A 19,519-nucleotide genomic window follows, 5' to 3' on the forward strand; every position below is an offset into this window, starting at 1 on the left:
TAGATTATGACTTAGAAAGCACAACCATTTATAAAGCCTTTCTGATAGCTAGGTATTTTATAAGTGGATGTATCTGCTTAAAAATGTTTTTCATTTCAATATAACATCAAGATATAGTTTGAGGGAGATACCCAATGGCACACAGAGAGAAACCCTCTTAAATTTTCTTCCCAGAAACTAAGACATTCATCCTACAGAAAGGATAGATTTTGTTTTTCTAAACATGTTAGAGATTTCTAAACAACTATCCCAAGGCAGGAACGAATGTCATATATTCCTAATGACGACTCCTAAAAGACAACTTTCTTGTTTTAATAGACCATCAGTTTGCTTCATTTTCTCTTTTTAAATGACATTTACAGGTTAGTTTTAGAATCTACAATGCTGTAAACATATAGCTTTTGAGTAGATGAGGATGGGGTTTGAGACAAATGATTCACAGGATGTAATCATTTGTAAGTGTCCCTTCATTACAGATTTCTAAGGACTTGTATGACTGGCAGCATACAAGGCTCCTAGGCAAATATGTTGATTGAAGTGAGTTCTGAGATGACACAAGATCGTGTAGGATTTTGTAGAAACAGGACCAAGTGTTCTGTGAGAAGTGGCTAACATAGATACTAACACAGCTAGGTAGAACAGTGCAATACTCTGGCATAATAAAAGGGCATTAATGCAATCCTTCAGTACCATTAGTATCTTTCTGTGGCTGAAAAGAACTGGACATCCATACCTTGCAGATGCAGGGACCTATGCAGGGGTCATCATTTTCACTGCCCTCAAGGGAGCAGTTGCAGGGCAGGCACTCAGGATATCCTGTATAACCCAAGGCACATCGACTGCAGCTTTCTCCTGCATAGCCAGTCTTGCAGTGACAGAAACCAGGCAATAAATCTATGGAAGAGGGAGAAAACACGAGATGTATTTCATCTGTCATTATTACTGTCAGATAAGTGTACTAGAGTGGTCAAAGCAACACGTTTAGTAGGTTTAACATAAGGAGGTGTTTACTGTTGTTCGCACCACCATCTATAACTCAGTCATCTGAGAGAGGCAAAATGAACAATGTAAGAATAGGGCAAGTATTCAGTGATTTGAATTCTGAGTTTCCAGAAATCTGCATATTAGAAATCTTGAAAATAGAAACATATCCCTACTTCTTTGCATCTAACAGTCCCTGAAAACTTTCTCTTCCATTAATTCATCTGAAGACCTTTCAACATGCCTTTACGTTCAGAGTCTGTAAGGCTCCAAAGCAGGGAATTTCACATTTAGCCTTGTATAGTGTGAAAGAAAACACTATGTGTGATAAATCTCTATTTATTGCCATCTAATTATTATATCATAGAAAAGAGAAAGTAACCATTCACTTTATCCATGCCATCTGTGATTTCAATGTACATCTATCATATCCTCCCTGACATTTTTAATTCATATGCCATAAACTCCTAGGCCTACTCAGTATTTCTACACAGAAACTGCTTGGTATGGCCGAAAACCTCTGTTGTCCTTCTCTGCACTGCTTCCAGTTCTAATACATTATGTAAAGAGGGTGTGCATACAGTAAGTTGGTTTGATTGGTTTTTCTGATGATTTTTTTCTGTTGTTTTTTTTAAAAAAACCACAGTATTTCCTAGGGACCCGTTGATGTTTTTGACTACTGCCGAGACAGAACAGAGATGAAAGACAGTCCAACATAATTCCAAGAGCTGTTTCACAACTGATAGTGCTTAATTCAAAAATCACTGCAATCACTGTACAAGTAGAACTACTTTTCTCAGTAATTGCTACAAAAAATTCATCATTTATTTTACTACCCAGACACTATCTTGAGATCCTTCTGAACATTTTGCAGTTCTTTCATTTTTCTATGCTGAAAGATTTTGTACTTGCTAACTTTGTCACCTTCCTACTCATCCCTTCTCCAGGTTAAATATGAATATTTTCAACAGTTCATATCGATCATCACAGTGAAAACGGTCCATTTATTCTTTTAACCAAGTACTAAGCCATGAAAGAATCTTTTCTCCTTATCCCATTACACTTTCCTTTGTGGATTTTGGTAAAAGATCTTGTCAAAACCTTTTGAAAATCAAAATACAATATTAATCAAATGTGCCTTTGTTCACATATTCATTTAACCCTTCAAACAGATTCATAAGGCACGATGTCCTTTACATAAAACCCCTAGTCTTGATTTTTGCCACATTTCAGAAATGGTATAAATCCTTTATTGTAGATCTAGTGATTTCCATGTAACAGAAACCAGACCTTCTGATTCAAGTTTCCTGGAACACCCTGTCTTTCTTTTGGATAAACAGTGTCTATTCAACATTATTATCTGTCTTGAAAAATACTGTAAGCTATATTTAATGCCTCAAGCAATTCAATTTTCAACTACTCAATTCATCCTGAAGCCATGGATAAATATGCTATATGCCTAACAAATTTTGATTCTGCATTTATCAGTTCACTTGAAACCTGACACTTCTGTTTGAGGCAGCTCTTCTGACTTGTCCCCATGAATGAAGACTCCCAGGTGGGAAATTCCCTGAGCTATTCTACTCACTGTTAAAAAGAATTAATATAGTTTTTCGGCTGTGCACCTTTTTTTCTTGAGATGTCCATTTATGTCTTGATTACACCTGAACCATACTTAACTCCTACTGCATTTCTAGCAGATGAATCTCTAGCACACTGATTCTGAACTATCTGAAAAAGAACCTCTTAGCAACATCTAACTATTTAGAAAATCATTCCTTAAAATATATGTATTTATTATTAAGAGCATGACTTTCTGGAATCTATCACAATTTATATTCTTTTCTATTATCCTCAGTTAGGAATAACTTCTGATTTTCAGTGGGTTTCTTTCTGTTGTTTAAAAAGATGTATTTTTCTTTTGTTAGCTTAATTGCATTGCTTGAATAATTCTAAACGAGAGAAATGCATCTTCTCTGAATGTCTAATACACAGTCTATAAACTCTAAGCTTGTCATTAGCAGTCTTGGATTGTTCATTTTTATTTTCCTTTTATAGATTTCTTTGTTTTGATGAAGTTGTTTTTCAGGGAGGCTTTCTTATTCCAACAAGAATGTTGAATTTGACTGTCCTTCAGGAGGAGAGTTTTAAAACAGTCCCTCATGCATAAATCCAGAGGTGCTTTCCTTTTTATGGCTTCTTTAACTAGCTATCTGAAGAAGCAGCCACCTACAGGAGTTTTTAATTATATTATCTGGTAATCTATACAGAGGTGAAATTCAATCTGTCTACTCTAACCTTGAAGCCTCTTTGATCTCCTGTAGCACATCATACTGACTGTCACCTTCTTGATCTGTCCTAATTATACACAGAATTTCAGTGCATGAAATTTCTGTTACTTACTATCTCAAAGTGATGTGCTCCGTGGGTTTTGATGCCTTTGGCTCAACTGATTCTCAGATTTCTGAGTTATTCTCCTCTCAAACAGCTACCATCAAGGCCCCACAGCACAGCAGGACACAAGCTCTTGTAATCTGGGTCAATGCATCCTAACTGGACGATCTGGAACAGAGAAACTTTTGTTCCTTCCAGATGAAAATAGCTAGCTATACTCCAGGGTTCAGCAGTAAGAGACACAGGTAAGCCTACTCTTTAGAAGTGAGCCCACCTCATTTGAAAGCTTCAGGAACTCATATCTCACAAATCAAGTCTCAGCAAGTTCAAATTAGACTATATGTCTCAGTATGGAGCTCCCAAATACTCATTTATATCTATAGTCTCTCCTCCATTACCCACTCCATCCATTTTTTTTAAGATCCCCAACAAGAACTATCCCTTCTCCTTCTCTTCCTTTCTATGCAGTTATTGAAAATATTATTGTCACCATCCCAGCTTGCCCCATTCTTATACAGCACACATGGGTAACCTCAGCACACCACTTATCAAGAGACCTCACAGTCCACGTGAGAGAGGAAGGCAGGAGGCTGCTACCTGTCACACATCATTCCAGCTCTCACACTTGTTGATACAGTTGGTCTGGTTGCTTGATTTGGCTCCATCCTTCTTCCATTTACGGCTCTAGTGAGATCTCAGCTCTCCCTGTGTTACACAGTGTGTGAATTCCTCTCAGTGCCCCACTGGTTGCTTGTGATGAGGCTGCTGTAGTGCACATCTAATGTACAATATGTCAACAGTCTAACTACGTTACAATTTAGGGCAGATGTTTCAGGTCTGTCTCTAGTTTTTATTGTAATTAACTGATATTTCAAAAGAAGGACATCTTTTGCTTTTGGTCTATGCCTTCATAGGTCTTGTTTGAATGGGGCTTTATTTGATGAAGCTGTTATTCCGTTTTCTCCCTGCATATTATCAGTTTCTGTCCTGTCTTTCAGCATGCAAAGGCTTTGAAAATGCACCCTAGAGGATGAGTCATCTTGAAATATGAGTTTTACCAGTTAGTTTTTTCCTAGCCTAGCAGTCTTTCAAAGCTGCACAAAAATAAATGCATGCAAAAGCATGAACCAGACCCTCAAAAAACCTGCAATCCTAGGAATGGCCTCTGTCATTTTCAACTCCTGTTCAACAGCCTATAAATTTAAAAAATAATTTCATGGAAGTGAATGGGATTGCTTGCTGAGCAAAGTAGTACAAAGCCTGAATAAAGATCAAGATGTCTGGATCTTACTTATCCTAAAATGTCAGAGGACTTTTTCAGCAAAAATAAACATCTGTCATTGGGATTATATTGTACTTAAAGAGGCAACGGGGGAGAAAAAGATAGCATGCCCTGAAGACTGACTTATAAAACCCTGCCAGGTTCCAAACTTGTCAGTTCTTGCAGGTGCTTAAGGGCTATTTGTGAAATGGCTATTTGTTAAAATCTAGCCATTAGAGCCTGAAACAAGAGTACCAATTCATGCAGAAAGCCTTAATTGCTGGAGTAAAGAATACTTCTAGATGCTCGGACCTTTGCTTCCGTATGGAACACTGCACTATCAGCAATACTTAAGTTTAGTTATTATTAGGATGAATTGAATGCAGATGGGAAAGCTCAGTTTTAAAATTATTGCCTTTCAGTTACAAAACCTAGAGGAATCTTCATCAGTTTATTTTACGATTGAGCCTAAATTTATCTTTTTTGTATTTCTCACTAACAATAAGATATAGGACTGCCGTGAAAGAATATTTAAAAAGCATTCTTGAAGATTCAAAACCAATAACACACTTTACAAGCAATTGATTTTAGACTATTGACTGAGACACATGAGGACAAAGATCAAAATGGAAATTATACATAAAATGCAATGATACTTCTTCCTTTCCTGAAACAATGAATGCTATAGTATAAAGCAGGTTCTCTATGCCCTTCTCTTATCTAGCAAAAGCTGATTATGACTACAGGATGCAGTAATTTAAATCCTCTTGATGGATTTTATCAATGCACCAGTTATTATAGTATTTGCTACAATTTTCCATTTTAATTGCTGCTTACCTACTGTATTCAAGAACAGAGAATGTACAGCCTCCAGCTTTATTTTACTTGAGAACTCTTCACAGTGACTCTATATCCCCAGTGATGTTCCTTACTGTCTTATTTCCATTTTAGTTTAATGTCTTTTACTTGCTCAAAGCATTTACTTAGCACACATTTAAGCAGCATATTCCCATCCTACACCAAGCAAACAATTTATCCTCATACAACCAGCCATTGACTCTTTAAGACGTATTTCAACCCACCCTGAGTGTTCATTCTGGTTCACTGGTGAGTAGATAGATTCCTTCAGACAGACCATGTTTTCCAGCTTTTCCTTTATGAACACTCACCAGTGCTTCAAACCAAATTGCTGCCCAGGGTGAGCAGTATGCAGTAAAAAGAATTTTATCAGTGTACTGAATACAAATGTCAGAGGGAAAAAAGGGAAGAAGAGATCTTCTTTCAGGATAGTTTTATGCTAAAAATTATGTCCAGACTCGCTCTTGATTTTAAAGTAACCTCTTCTATTACCACAGAAATCTTTTCTTAAAAGAAATATTAGAAAGGCTTTTCCTCTCAACACACATTATTGTGTCTTTTTGTTGAATAAGACATTAAATTTACAAATATGTGACTGGTTCAAGAACTATAAACATAATGAGCAAGAAGTAAACACTTTTTCTAATGTGTTGGAAACTTATTTAGTACAAGTAAAAAAAAAAGGAGAATAAACAGTAAGAACAAAGAGCAAAGAGCAAGTCCATTGTAGGCAGAATAGCTTTGATGCCCAGATATATGTAGAGCTGGCTTATTTTTGTTGTTGTAGTCTTAAAATAGAAAAATAATAAGATAGATATCAAAATTATCCTCTGGCCACTGTTCAGACAGAGCAAAGCATCTGCTTCTCATTAGACTTCCAAAACTGGGCAGGACACAGACAACTGGTCCCAAGAACAAATGCATGGACTACTGTGGGGAGGGAATTTCTTACATGATGGCAGTTATCTAAACAACAATTGTGCTTGTCACATATGAGAATAAATAGTTTAAGCAGACAGAATGACCTCCACAGTAAATAACTTGGAAGCAGAAGGCATCAATGAGTTTATAAAGGAATAAAGGAAAAAAATTAATTTATGTGTTGCAAACAACACATTCAACACAAATTAAGAATACTCTAACATGCTCAAAAGCAACAGGCCTCCAACCAACCACAGAAGCATGAGGTAAATTTCAGGTAGATGAGAAAAAGCTGGTTACAGTCAAGACAGAAAAAGATGAGAGTTTTCATTTTGTGAAGAGAACAAAAGAACTCTGGTTCTTGGGACTGGAGAAACTAGAGCATTCAACAGCTTCTTTGAATGCCTGGGGCCAGATGAGCAGGACTGGCTACCTGTAATAAAAGTACAAAGTGGAAAAGCAGAAAAAAATAATCCAAGACATTATCTTCAAGATGTTAGTATGACATGCTTATAGGTTTTCTAGAAAAACACCTTTAATGATCCAAACAGGAGCTTAATTCTCTTCCTAGAGATATTCACAAATGAGGCAAGAGAAGAATTTGCCAGAAAGAAGATCAGAGCACTAAAAAGGCAGAAGGAGACATAGCAAGGTGTCAAAGTACAGTACCACCTTGTCAGATTCAGAAAGTATAAGCAGATTTAGAAAGCAACCATGAGATGGTTTAGATCTGCTGAATGCTCAGAGGCATAAGATATTTTGAGAGCTCGTAAGGACACCATTACTGACAAACAAGACAGAAAAATGTCTCTATCCTTTTGCTTTCCCCTTCTTGTGAGAGAGGAGCTGTCAGCCTGTTAAGTGCTGATCAGCTGCCAGGCCCCAGGAAGATGACCCACACCAGGGGCCAGAAAAGAAGGTGTGAAAAGAGAGACTGCAGCAGTGACAGGAGTCAGAGACCAAGCAGCTGCATAACATGCAAGTGGGACATCACATTCTTTTGAATTAATCATTCCCCATCTCAAAATCACAGTCTGAGAGGTTCCTTTGTTGCACTGTCTGTCATGTGTAACCCGATTCAGTCTCATCCACAGGTTTGGTACAGGCATTGGAGAGCCTTGCTGTGTTTTTACCAGCTTTGGGATTCATCCTCCCTTCTGCTCGTACGGTCTCTCATATCACTTCCTGTGATACACTGCACTGGTATCCCTGCCCAGGTTCTGGCAGCAGGGAGGGGGCTGCAAGGGCAGCCTCTGTGAGGAAAAGGCTGTGCCAGACACAGCCAGCTCCCAACAGGGTGCACAGCCCCTCAGGCAGCCAGGTCAGAGAATGGAGAAGGGGAAGGAGTGGAAGGAGAAGCTCCTGGTCCAGAGCAGATACACCCTTGAAGCCCCTGGAGGAAACCAGGCTGGAGCAGATATCCACACTGCATTTCTGTGAAGGAAATGTTGGATATTTCTTGAAGGAACTACATCCCATGGAGAACTGCTGGTAAAGAAAATTATTTTTCATGAAGGATGCAGGCCCATGGGACGCACCAACACTGGAGCTGGGGAAGTGTGAGGAGGAAGGAGGGTCAAAAAGGAACTGTTATGACCAGTACTATGAGTCCTGCTTGCTATAATCTTGCATCACTTGTGGTAGTGGGGGAAGAGGTAGAGAAGCAGTCTGGAATGAAGAAATGAGCTTGAGTCTGGGGGAAAAGAAGATGGTGGAAAAAGTGTATTCTTAATATTTTTTTTTCACTATCTGAAACTATTTAAATTGGCAATAACTTAACTTTCCCAAATCAAGTCTGTTTTGCCCAGGATAATAATTGGAAAATGATTTCCTGGTTGTTACTTCGGCCCGTGAGCTGCTTCCTCTTTTGTTCCACTGAGCAGGGCAGTGAGAGAGTCGCCGGGTGGGCAGCTTCAGCTGGCCAAGACCAACCCACCAGAGACACCACTGGGACAGTAAATCAGTATAATTTTATTGAACTGGTGCAATCAGTACATGGTTATTACAGAAGATTATGGGCCCTGTCTTTGCATCTCTGCCATGTTGCTTTTATGTTCTATTGATCTCTATTTTAAAGTATGGCTACATCTCATCAATAGATTGTAATTAGCCCAATTTATAAATCTCTTAAGAACTGACCTTGAGTTTTGCTGTCTTCCTACAGTATTTTCAGGTGTTTTACAATGAAAGAACAAAAAAAAAGGCAATTCATTGTTTCCAAAGCCCAATGAACAGTTCACTGTCTATGTGAAGACAGCTTTTACAGGGCTATGGTAAGCATCTTGTAATCCTACATGAAGAACACAGAAAGCAAGCAAATACCTTTCGAGAATAATCTTTAAATTTCAAATGGAAATATGCTTAGATAGCAGAAGATATAACAAACATCACTGTTGCATGAGTTTTAATCTCCGTGATAAAAGAAGAAATCTCTTTAATGCCAAAATTCTTAAATATTTTCCACTGGGAATTTTCTTCCAAACATATACAAGTTTCCCAGCCATGAATCTGAAAGAAGCTTCAACAAATCAGGAGTATGAGTTTCAAAAAAGGAAAAAAAAAAAACAAAAAAGGAAAAAAAATATCAAAACATTGCAGCTAGATTACTGTTTACATGAGTAAAATTAAAAAAAGAACCACAACAAACCAAAACCAAACCTTTTGGGCTTTTTTCTTGTTAAAGATACCAAAAATGTGATTCAACATTTCTTTCACCATTGCTGGTTTTCATCTTTAACATCCCTATATTTGAGGGATCTTACCTCCTTCTGTATGTTTCTCATCCTTGACACAGGTATCATTTAAAGACCCATTTGGATCGCAGGAACATGGCTGACATGGATCTGGGTTTTCTGGCAATACCTATAAAAAAAAAGATGTAAGAAGAAAAAACCTTCCCTTCAATAATTGGAAACTTTTATTTACATCTTAAAAAGTAGGAGAGAATGACTTCTGTATAGACGGTTTACACCTGAAGAAAAATGAGACAGCTGATAAATAGTCCATGCAGACTATGACAAGAAGAAAATGCCTCAAATTTTCCCAGAGATTGGATATCATGAAAAATTTCTTCACAAAAAGGTTTGTCTAACATTTGAATGGACTGCCCCAAAAAGTGGTAGAGTCATCATCCCTGGAGGCATTTAAAAGATGTTTAGATGTGGCACTCAAGGACATTGTTTAGTGTTAAGTTAAGGGTTGGACTCAATCTTAGAGGTCCTTCCAACATAAGTGATTCTAGGTTATGTGATTCACTTAAAGTTACATTTGGGATTTTTATTTAGAAATATGTAATAACTTAGATGCAAATATGTATTCAGCTAAAAAAATACCAGGTATACAGATAAAAGAATCTTGTATAATTAAAATAATTAAATGTAACAAAGTAGATTTTAAGCATTTAATACCCAACGTAATATTGACAAGATCAGTTGTTCTGGTCAACATGATTCAAAAAACTAACTAATGCTAGCTAGTCAGTAAGAGAGAAAAAAGGTAGGTAAGTGAAGAAAAGTGAACGTTAAACAATGGAACAATTTAATTTTGTTCTTGAGAGGTTATCTCAACCAAACTTAAACCTTGGTCTAATATCACACTAGGAATATAAATTAGAAGTCCTGCATTAACTAGATACATGCACATAGTATGGATATACTATACAAATACACACATATATATCAAATCCCTTTTAGCTGGATGATAACTTCAAACAGAGGAAAAAATCAAGTTAAGTGCCCTGCTGTTGAAGAAATTGTTTCTCAGTACTCCTTTTCTCAAGTTGTAAGGCTAAACCTAGTCTATCAGGGAAAATGTAATTACTGCTATTTGCTGATGTTCTCTCTTTGAGGATTGAACACCAATCAGACTAAAGGCCATTATTTACCCATCTGAAAATATACAGATGGAATATAAGCAATTCAAGCACACACTAATAGTGTAGCTGTCTAAAGCACAGGAATGGCTCATATTGACAATACAACCTAATATAAGATTCATCTTTTGACAGCTTCCACTTAGACGAAAATACAGTCTTATACGATGAAATACAAAAAGCAATTTCCACTGCACTGAAATTTAAAGACATTCATGAAACACTGTGGAATTTCAGTGGTTATTAATTCTACATTGCATTTAAAAAACAGAAATTACAGTCTCTCTTTCATCAATACCAAATATAGCAATATTTCTTTGAACTTTGATAAGAAAAGTTGAAATTCATTACTGAGGCAGAAGTTCTGTTTACAGGACCACATCCTCTTTTAAATTAAATTGAAATACTAGCTGGAGGCCCTGACCTCCAGTGCATTCCCTCATATCAACACAATTCACTTTCCTATTTCTCCGAGCGTTAACTTTATGCATTCCCAGCTGCGAAAAGCAACCGCTGCGCTGTAGGCAGATTTGGACGTTAACCTTCACAAAATGGCAGCCCAAGCAGTGTTTAGTAAGGAAAGCTGATGAGGGGGTGGTTTGAGCAGCGAGCCTGGCAGCGGAGGGCGGTGGGAGCGGGCGCTCACCCCTTTGGGCCTGAAGTACCCGTCCAGGCAGGTCTCGCAGTTGATGCCGCTGGTGTAGCCGGAGCAGTTCACACACACGCCACCCCCGAGGTACTGCCCATGGATGTTCAAGCTCTGGTTTCTGTCTGCCACCTCCTGATCGTAGTAACACTCCTCAGTCTTCCCATGGCAGTTGCATGCTGAAAGGGAAGGAGAGCATTAGCAAATACTTCCCCACTGGGGATGCCCCACTGTTACCAAGGTACAAAAAATAGAGTCATTCAGTATTTTATCACTGGTTCTTTATATATATCGTCAAAGCACATCCAAGCATTCATTTACTACTTCATCTGTCAAAGGCAACGTGGTCCCATTATGAGAACAGCCTGAAATTCAATTGAATTAAGCAAAGTTGTATTTTTTCTCCTCAATATTTTGTCTTGGGGAATACAGAGGCTGACAGACACAGCCTAATTATGATGTTCCTGGTTTGTTTCAGTTTGTTTTTCAGATTTTTTTTTCTTGTTTAGATTGATAACTGAGAAACCTTTTAGCGGTTGCATACACATACAGTTCACGAAGGGGTCATCTAAATTAAAATACAAGAGGAGTTGTAAGGAAAGCAGCACAATGGTATGAGTAAATTAAAGTGATTCAGATAAAATCTGAAAGACATCCTAAAAATATTTCACTTGCACATATGCATATAAAAACTGGGGCAGAAAAAAGGGATTCCTAATCTTAAATCTTCTTTGGACATTTATATCTGAGCTCTAGACTTCAGGTCCAAATGCAAGAAAGATAATCTAATAATCTGTTGCAGTGAAAACGAGGTAGCTCACTGTCCCTTTCCCTGTGGTATTAAACATTAATTTCATCATAAAGAGAAATTCAAAGCCTGTCAAGATTGTGGAGAGGTGTTCTCTTTACATCTGAACCAGATCCCAGGGACAGTGGCAAAAATTCACTGGGGGTTGAAAAGGGTGTGTCTCTTAAAAATTAAACATGAAATTAAATGTACCCTGCCTTCATTCCATAATGCATTCCCAGTGCAGAGAGTCCCAACTAAAACAAAGACCACTGTGACCAAAGTTTACAGGATGCAAATAAGCAATGGCTACTCTAAATATGGGCATATCTCTTCCTTTTTATTTATTTTTAATCACTGATGACAAAATTATAGCTGAAATCCTAGAAATGAATAAACAGTTAGTGTAATGGAGCATTAGATTTTACTATGTTCAGAAATATAAGTGGTATGTGACCTTTAGAAGTAAGATGTTAAAGTTCAATTATAACTACCCTAACTATAATAAATCTGAAAATTAAATTTCCACCCTGTGGTAAGTTGATATCTCAAGGTATGTTTTCATTCCATGTTGGAAAACTGGATACATTGTCTTTTATGTTAAAAAAAAAAAATCAGACATCAACTTGCATTTTGATCATATAAAAAATATTTTGTTTCACCAAAGATGAACATTATAACACATAAAAATGCCATTTATACAGAAATTAAACCAGTAAATTTTCACGTGATGAAAAACCTGTAAAAAGATTTTTTTTTTACTTACCAGGATAGAGCCCTGTTATTTTATCAAAACAAAACCATCATGATTATAAAAACAACACAAGACAATTTTTTGAATATATCATTCCCCACATATCACCATGTCACAATAAAATATTCTGAGTTCAATAAAACCGCAACTCGACTTGTAATCTTTCTGCAAAGTGTTTTGAGTCCGTCTAATTAAGTGAATAACATCAAATCAAATGTTATTCATAAACCAACGTGGTTAGAAACCAAATTAACTGCAAAATCACGTTGGACCCAATTTCAGTTTTCAGTGGCAGTTGCAAGAAATTTTCTCCTCTGTGCTGCTTTCAACTTACGTTCACATTCATGCTTATGCAGGAGAGTGCCAGCATGCCAAGGCCTTTGATGGAAACCAGGACAGCACTGATCACATGTCTCTCCGCATGTGTTGTGCTCACACTGACAGACGGATTTCTAATTTAAAAGAAAAACAAATATTTACACAATGTGATGATTTGAAAAATCTGTCCATGTACATAATATGCATTCCAGTTCAAATTATGAAAACATTAAGGATGTCTCTACTCTGTAATTCCTTTGTTTATTCATTTGTATTCGTTTATGCATCCTGCATTCATCAAGTGTGTTTAAATTCTATAGCTCTATTTGAAGAAAACAGCCACAAAGCAAAGGAAGACAGCTGGTCAGATAACCTAAGGATATTCTAAGAATACAGGAAAATTTAATTCCAACCGGATAAAGAAAGGATGATGGGAAAGTTTCCCAATAAAACAAATATGCTGAAGTACAGGTAGACCTTGGATACAGGAAAACTGATCTGACCCCTGAAGGAACAAACCATTCCCTGCCCTTCTCTTTGATGCAGTAATTCTGCTGCTGCAGAATAAAATAAATTCTGTTAGCTGATCCAATACAAATTGCCTTTTTTTTTTATACTTGATAGTATTTTTTGACTGGAAAAGTCAACTTATCATGTAACCTTATAATTGTGTAACTAATTCTATGGAAGGGATAGCAGGAGAGTTTAAAGAAATAATATATGAGCTGAAGTCCAGCCTTTTAGTAACTTTACAGTTCTCCACAGGACCATCTTAGTCTCAGCATGAAAATATTACTGTGAGGAACACCCAAACTCCCTGAGCCACAGAGGCAGCTTGAAAGAGGTAGAAAACCATGCACTTTGGAGAAATGAGAAGTAAAATTGCCTTCCCGATAGGTATTTAGTGAAGGGGATTCTCTGTGGTCCTTGTGAGGCCATACAAGGTCAAACCAGCGAGCCTGAGAAACTCCAAGCCTCACAGGACATAGCATAAATTTTGCAAAACAAGGCTAACTCAAGGACTGTTTCAGAAAAGCATGGCAGTAAATTCCAGCAAGTTTATTCCTTGTAATGCTAAGGGAAAGATTCTTGCTGCTAACAAGTACAGTAATAATGTTTGTAAGCCTATTTTGGCATGGCTCAGTCTAAAGAATATCACTGGACAGTTAAACCTCCAAATCTCTTCTGGCTTGAGCTGCTTCACTTACACTATTTTTTATCCTGGTCAGACAACAAATACGCATTTGACGTCCTGCAAAACAGGACATCATACTTGTCAAAATGGCTTTATTTTATCTAGTAGCCAAATTATCTGAAGTATGCATTAATCTCAGTAGCAGCACTTATTTTCCGAGGCAGGCCTGATTCTAACAGATGGCACAGAGACAATGCTGCAGCTTCATCACTAAGGGCATCTAAAACAACAGCTCAACACTTGCTGTACATGTCATTACAGAAAATTCTCAGAAGGGTTAAATCAAGGAGTTTGCTCAATTTTTACAAGGATCCATAGAAATTGCTTCGAACCCTAAATGTATTCTCTATTAGCTTTTGTCATTTCTCAAACTTCCTACATACTGGCTTAATGCCACATACAAACAAGATTTTCAGTTAAATCCTATAAAGCTCCTGCTTAAGCGAATAGCACATGAAGAGATCCCACACTGTGGCATGTAATAGTAAACAGGAAATTCACTATTAGTGATAATGGGTGCATAAAGTTGGACAATCAGTAAAACATTTTATTTCTATATTAATTATATTGGTTATGTTTTGATTATATTGGTTTTGTGCAAAAACAGAGAGTTACAAGTTGAAAGATAATGTAAACAGCCCATGATTTTCTTGATTGGCTTAACTGATCATTCAATTGATACTCCCTACATAGCCAATGCACCATTCTAGAGTCATCATTTGTTGGCAAGCGTCAATTAAATATTTGACAATCTTGTTAAATATCAAGAAGGAAAATAAAGACCGACAGTTAGTGCTCATTTCTACAGCTACATAGTGTAACCCAGATTTCTGGTTTTCCTAGGAAACTTCCAATATGAATTATCTGAAACCTATTCTTTCATTTCAGAAAAGTCTCTGCTGACACTGTAGGAATGTTTATTATTCTGGCTGCTAGCACTGTTTCATTCTGGCACTGCTTCTGACTGTTCTTCTAGGTGAAAAACAGACATAAATTCACAGAACGCTGAAGAATATCAATATCAGGGTTTTTTTTTTTTCTCATATTCCACCCTATAAATAAGACACAATAAAAAATTAATACATACATTGGTCACTGGATCCAGTGGACAAGCCTTAGCATGGCCTGAACATATACACATGCCTCCAACGGAGATGTCTTTTATAGAATAGTAATACTGTAAGACAAAACAGAAATTGAATTGCTAAGTGGATTCTAAAATGCAGGTGCCAAATTGCAGAATTCATTTCTTGTGACAAAACTGTCAGGTCCTGTTTTATTTCTTTTTTGATCTATTACAAATATAGCAGACAGTGTAATCCAAGCCGTGTCTTGATCAACAGATTCAGGCTGAGTGAAAGAAAGGGTGTAAATTGGCACAGCTCCATTTGTTTGAAGTCACAAAAGCCATGTCAATTTATACACAGCATACAAAAACATGAGAATAGGAAGAGGCTATATGCACACTGGATAATGAAAAGTCAAACACTGTAGAATTTATTCTCTTCAGAAAATATGAAAAGGAAAAGTCATGATGATGGGAAGAGGAGAAAATCTAGGAAAAATCCTATGAAACACCTTTGTTCACCTTAGCCGGGTCTAATTTGGGCATTCACTGAACGGTGGAAAGAAGAACTGTTTTTCACTACTGGCCTTTGAATGATCATGAAACAGTCTTTATTACTGAGATTTAAGAACTTTTGACCTGTTTTTCCACCATTTGGCCATTTCTCTTTTTTCTTTGGTGAGGATCAAGAGCCCTAAGCAGAAAGAAGGATACAAAGATATTCATAATCTTATATTACAAAACCTGTGAAAAGTGAATTTCATTCATTGTCTTCTGTTTCCACAAGGGTCCTGCAACATATTCACAGCTGGCTAATGAAACAATACATGTGCTATTTGCAAATTTTGCTATTACAGTGTTCAACCTCTTTATCAGATCAAAAATAAATACATCAAACAAAATGAGAACCCTTATCACTCCTAGTTAAACTTCCATCACAAAGAAAATGTATCATTTGTGGCTACCCTTTGTTTCCTGACAAGGGTGGCAAGTTTCAGTTTCTACTTGATCTTTTGAGGATGCTTCATGGAGAGATCCCACACAGAAGTAACAGTTCTTTGTTGGTTTGAGTAACCAGTGTATTGTCCTGCACTCAGTTTTCATGAGTTCAGAGTAATTTTTCAAGTGCTAATTCAATTTTGTGTTTCTACTGGCTTAGAATCAGATTATTAGATGTCCACTTAACATAGACATACAGGATTCATGATTAATGAGGTTGGAATAGCTGCACTCAACTGGAAGGGATTCTAGGTTGTAAATCCAAAACAAAATGGCTTGTTCCAAACTTTCAGAAATAGCCAGCATTCCCTATTTAGACAAGGAAATGAAAACCAGAAATGGGAACAGAAGATGCAAATTTTCTTAGCATTTAGCCACCACTGACAAATGATATTAACAAAAGAATAATGATACACCCCTCATACATAACAGGACTTATTTTTGTTTTGGAAAGTTAGGTTACCACATTATATGATAGGTTACCATATTATATGACGACCAACAGGAAGTGATAAAAAAGAGGAATATTATATATCCCCCAAACCAGTTTTTGAGAATGCTTAGTAGAAAAAACTCTGAAAAATCAGAGGTTTTGAGAATGTTTAGTAGAGAAATCAGAGGAGAACAAAAAAAACCCAAGAATAACACACAACATTTGATCCGCAGGACAACAGGGAGATATGGCTTAGAAAGGAAGTAAAGACTGCAGAAAGAAGAGACAGGGGTGTGCACACACAAAGCACAGTGGAAAAGATCAGACTACGGGTATGGTATGAGTTTAAATGCTGTATCAATTCTTTTAAGTTGAAGCAAAGCACAAAATGTTTACTGCTACCCTCAATCATTCAAAAATGCTAAAAGTGTTGCATTCAGGCCCTATTACTACTTATAGTACAAGTACAAATTCTACTCAAAGGGAGTGTTCAAGGCACATTAAAGGTAGCAAAGGATTGAGTAGCAGAAGAGACAAGAGATACTAACAGCAAACACTTGCCAAACACCTACATCCAAATGTCTGCAGCCAGAGGAGCTGGGTGTTTATGTTAATAACACCATTAAGCAGAAAATGTAAAATTGCTAATTCTACTCTAGAGAAGATAACAAAATAGAGTGCACAGGGAATTCTCCAACATCAGGATTCTGAAAGACAACAGCAGGTAATCATCAACTCCCAACATTTCCTATGGCAAACAAAGGCAGGTACAGCACCTACAAGTGTAAGGTAACTTCTACACGCGTCTTTCTGCCTTGTCAGAACTTACCCTCCTTGTAACAATGGGATCAATTTCAGCTGGATCTTTGTGTGCAAACATCATTAAATCAGCATTTAGTGTCCGTATCCTCTGGAATCTCAGGCGAATAAAGCGAGCAGAGGTGAACTCCAGTAGCTCACGTGATGGATCATCAGCACTAGGTCGTCCATTAATTAGAGAAGTGTGAATCTGAAAAATTATTAAAGCAGTAAGGAATTACATTATATCAATTTTGTCACAATTAAGCCAACAAATATCATTACAGGCATTGTGTTAATGCATTTATACATGCAGAATAACTTCTTTCCTCAGAAAGCAGATTCCCCTCAAAATATTCCATATGTCCACAGACCTCAGCTATGAAGAGTCTTTATAATACAAACATTTAGAACAAAGGAAAGTCATCAGCTACAGAAAGACTGCATCACAAACTTCATATGTGTACCCAGTCCCTAAACCAAGTGTCCATGCTGCAGGTAATTCACTTGTCCTCCCCCAGTCTAAAATAAGTTAATCATACAACCAAATGGGCTCAGAAATTTTGAGTTAAGGGAATGTATACTTGCAATGGAATTCAGAATTCAACAGGGGTCAGTTTGCACCTCTTAGAGTGATCATCATCAAAAGGCTTTTGAACTTTTGAAATACTGAAAACTACAACAACTAGATGAGACAAAATCAGCATTCATAAGCACCTCTCCTTTCCCACTGTCTCTTTTCACATCTTCTCCTTTGAATCTTGTTCTCAGCAAGGTGAAGCAATTTCCTGGGTTGCACCTGTTTTCACCTGGTCCCGGAGGAAAGTCTATCACTTCTGAGAACCACCATTTTCTGCCTACCCTATGGTTTCTGCAAAGATTACCTCACCCTGTCTCTGCCTGCCCATCCTAAAGTCTAGAAATCTAGCCACAGGTAAGCTCTGTGGCTCCTTTACAGAGACTCTCTGACCCCAGCTGAAGCATCAAGGGCAAGGCAACAAAAAATAGGACATCATCTTCCCCTCCTGTCTTTCCAGCTGATCATGGCACACATTAGCTCTGAATCAACTAAATAAAGCAGATGGGCTGCTACAGAACTGTTCTTGGAAAAGGCCTACATGAAGAAGCATGTCAAGTATAGCAAAATACTGTTAATGAGCACCTAGAGGGAGAGAGGAAAGAAACCATTAATTTTCCTGTATTCTCAAGTGTTAAATTTTAATTGGGGCATTTTTATTACAGGCTGGTACACTGAAAGAATGTTCAGATGCTAAGCCAAATGTGCAGAACATTGGAATGAATAAGAGAATTATTTATTCTTTGCAATGAACATGTGTTGCCTCATACCTCAGAGTTCTGAGTGAGAGGTCAGGCCACACAGCCATTTTCTGTCATTGAACATGGTCATATCACTGCTGGTTTAGGCAAACAGCTGCACTCCAAACCCCAGCTGGGACTCACTCAGCAGTGGCTGCCTCACACTGAGGAAAGAGATTGTAAATCTACTGCTCCCAGGAAAACAGCAGCTCTTGTTTCCTGGAGTTTTTGGAAGTGCTGGATAGAGTTACTGAACAACTACTGTCTCACATTGCCTATGTGATACTCAACTCAATTATCTCAAAGGCAGATGAGAATGGTGCCAGACTCTTCAGTGGTGTTAGGACAAGGAGCAAGGTCTCTAAACACAAGAAGTTTCACCTCAGTATTGAGGAAGAACTTCCTTACGTTGGCAATGGTAGAGTACTGGAACAGGCTGCTCCTGGAATCTCCCTCTCCAGAGACATTTAAAACTCACCTGGGTACATTCCTGTGTAACCTGCTCTAGCTGACTGCTTTGGCAGGGCATTTGGACTAGATGCTCTTCAGAGGTCCCTTCCAACCCTAACAAATCTGTGATACTGAGATTTTTACTGCCAAGAGGGAGACCGTATACCTCATCACGCCCAGCATTCTGCTCCACTGCATCTGCAGGTACACCAAATCACTGGGAACCACTCTGCCAGGAGCAGCCACCAATTATACCTTGCCTGTGTATCAATCAGCACCTCCTGGGCTCTGCCATGTTACCGCCAGGAACAGGTGATGCCACTTCCTCCTACTCAGATCACAACAACACAGTCACTGAGCTCTGACTCAGCTCTGCTCCTGACTACAAGTAACTAAAGGACATGGCTGGAAGCAAACAGAATAAAACACTGTGAGAAAGACATGGTGCAAACAAAAGGTTATAAAAAACC

General features: G+C 37.7%; 1 protein-coding gene across 1 annotated transcript in view; it reads right to left on the bottom strand.

The window, feature by feature from the left end:
- LAMA2 (laminin subunit alpha 2) overlaps positions 1–19,519 on the bottom strand; it is a 335,919-nt gene that overhangs the window by 197,032 nt on the left and 119,368 nt on the right. Inside the window, exons 5-10 of the mRNA XM_058802519.1 lie at positions 17,314–17,493; positions 15,074–15,163; positions 12,808–12,925; positions 10,933–11,111; positions 9,178–9,277; positions 734–894 (exon numbers count right to left, since the gene is read on the bottom strand). Coding sequence (XP_058658502.1) covers positions 734–894; positions 9,178–9,277; positions 10,933–11,111; positions 12,808–12,925; positions 15,074–15,163; positions 17,314–17,493 — 828 coding nt within the window. The remainder of the gene's footprint in view (positions 1–733; positions 895–9,177; positions 9,278–10,932; positions 11,112–12,807; positions 12,926–15,073; positions 15,164–17,313; positions 17,494–19,519) is intronic.

This window comes from Ammospiza caudacuta, chromosome 3, assembly GCF_027887145.1.
Source record: "Ammospiza caudacuta isolate bAmmCau1 chromosome 3, bAmmCau1.pri, whole genome shotgun sequence".
NCBI classification, from domain to species: domain Eukaryota; kingdom Metazoa; phylum Chordata; class Aves; order Passeriformes; family Passerellidae; genus Ammospiza; species Ammospiza caudacuta.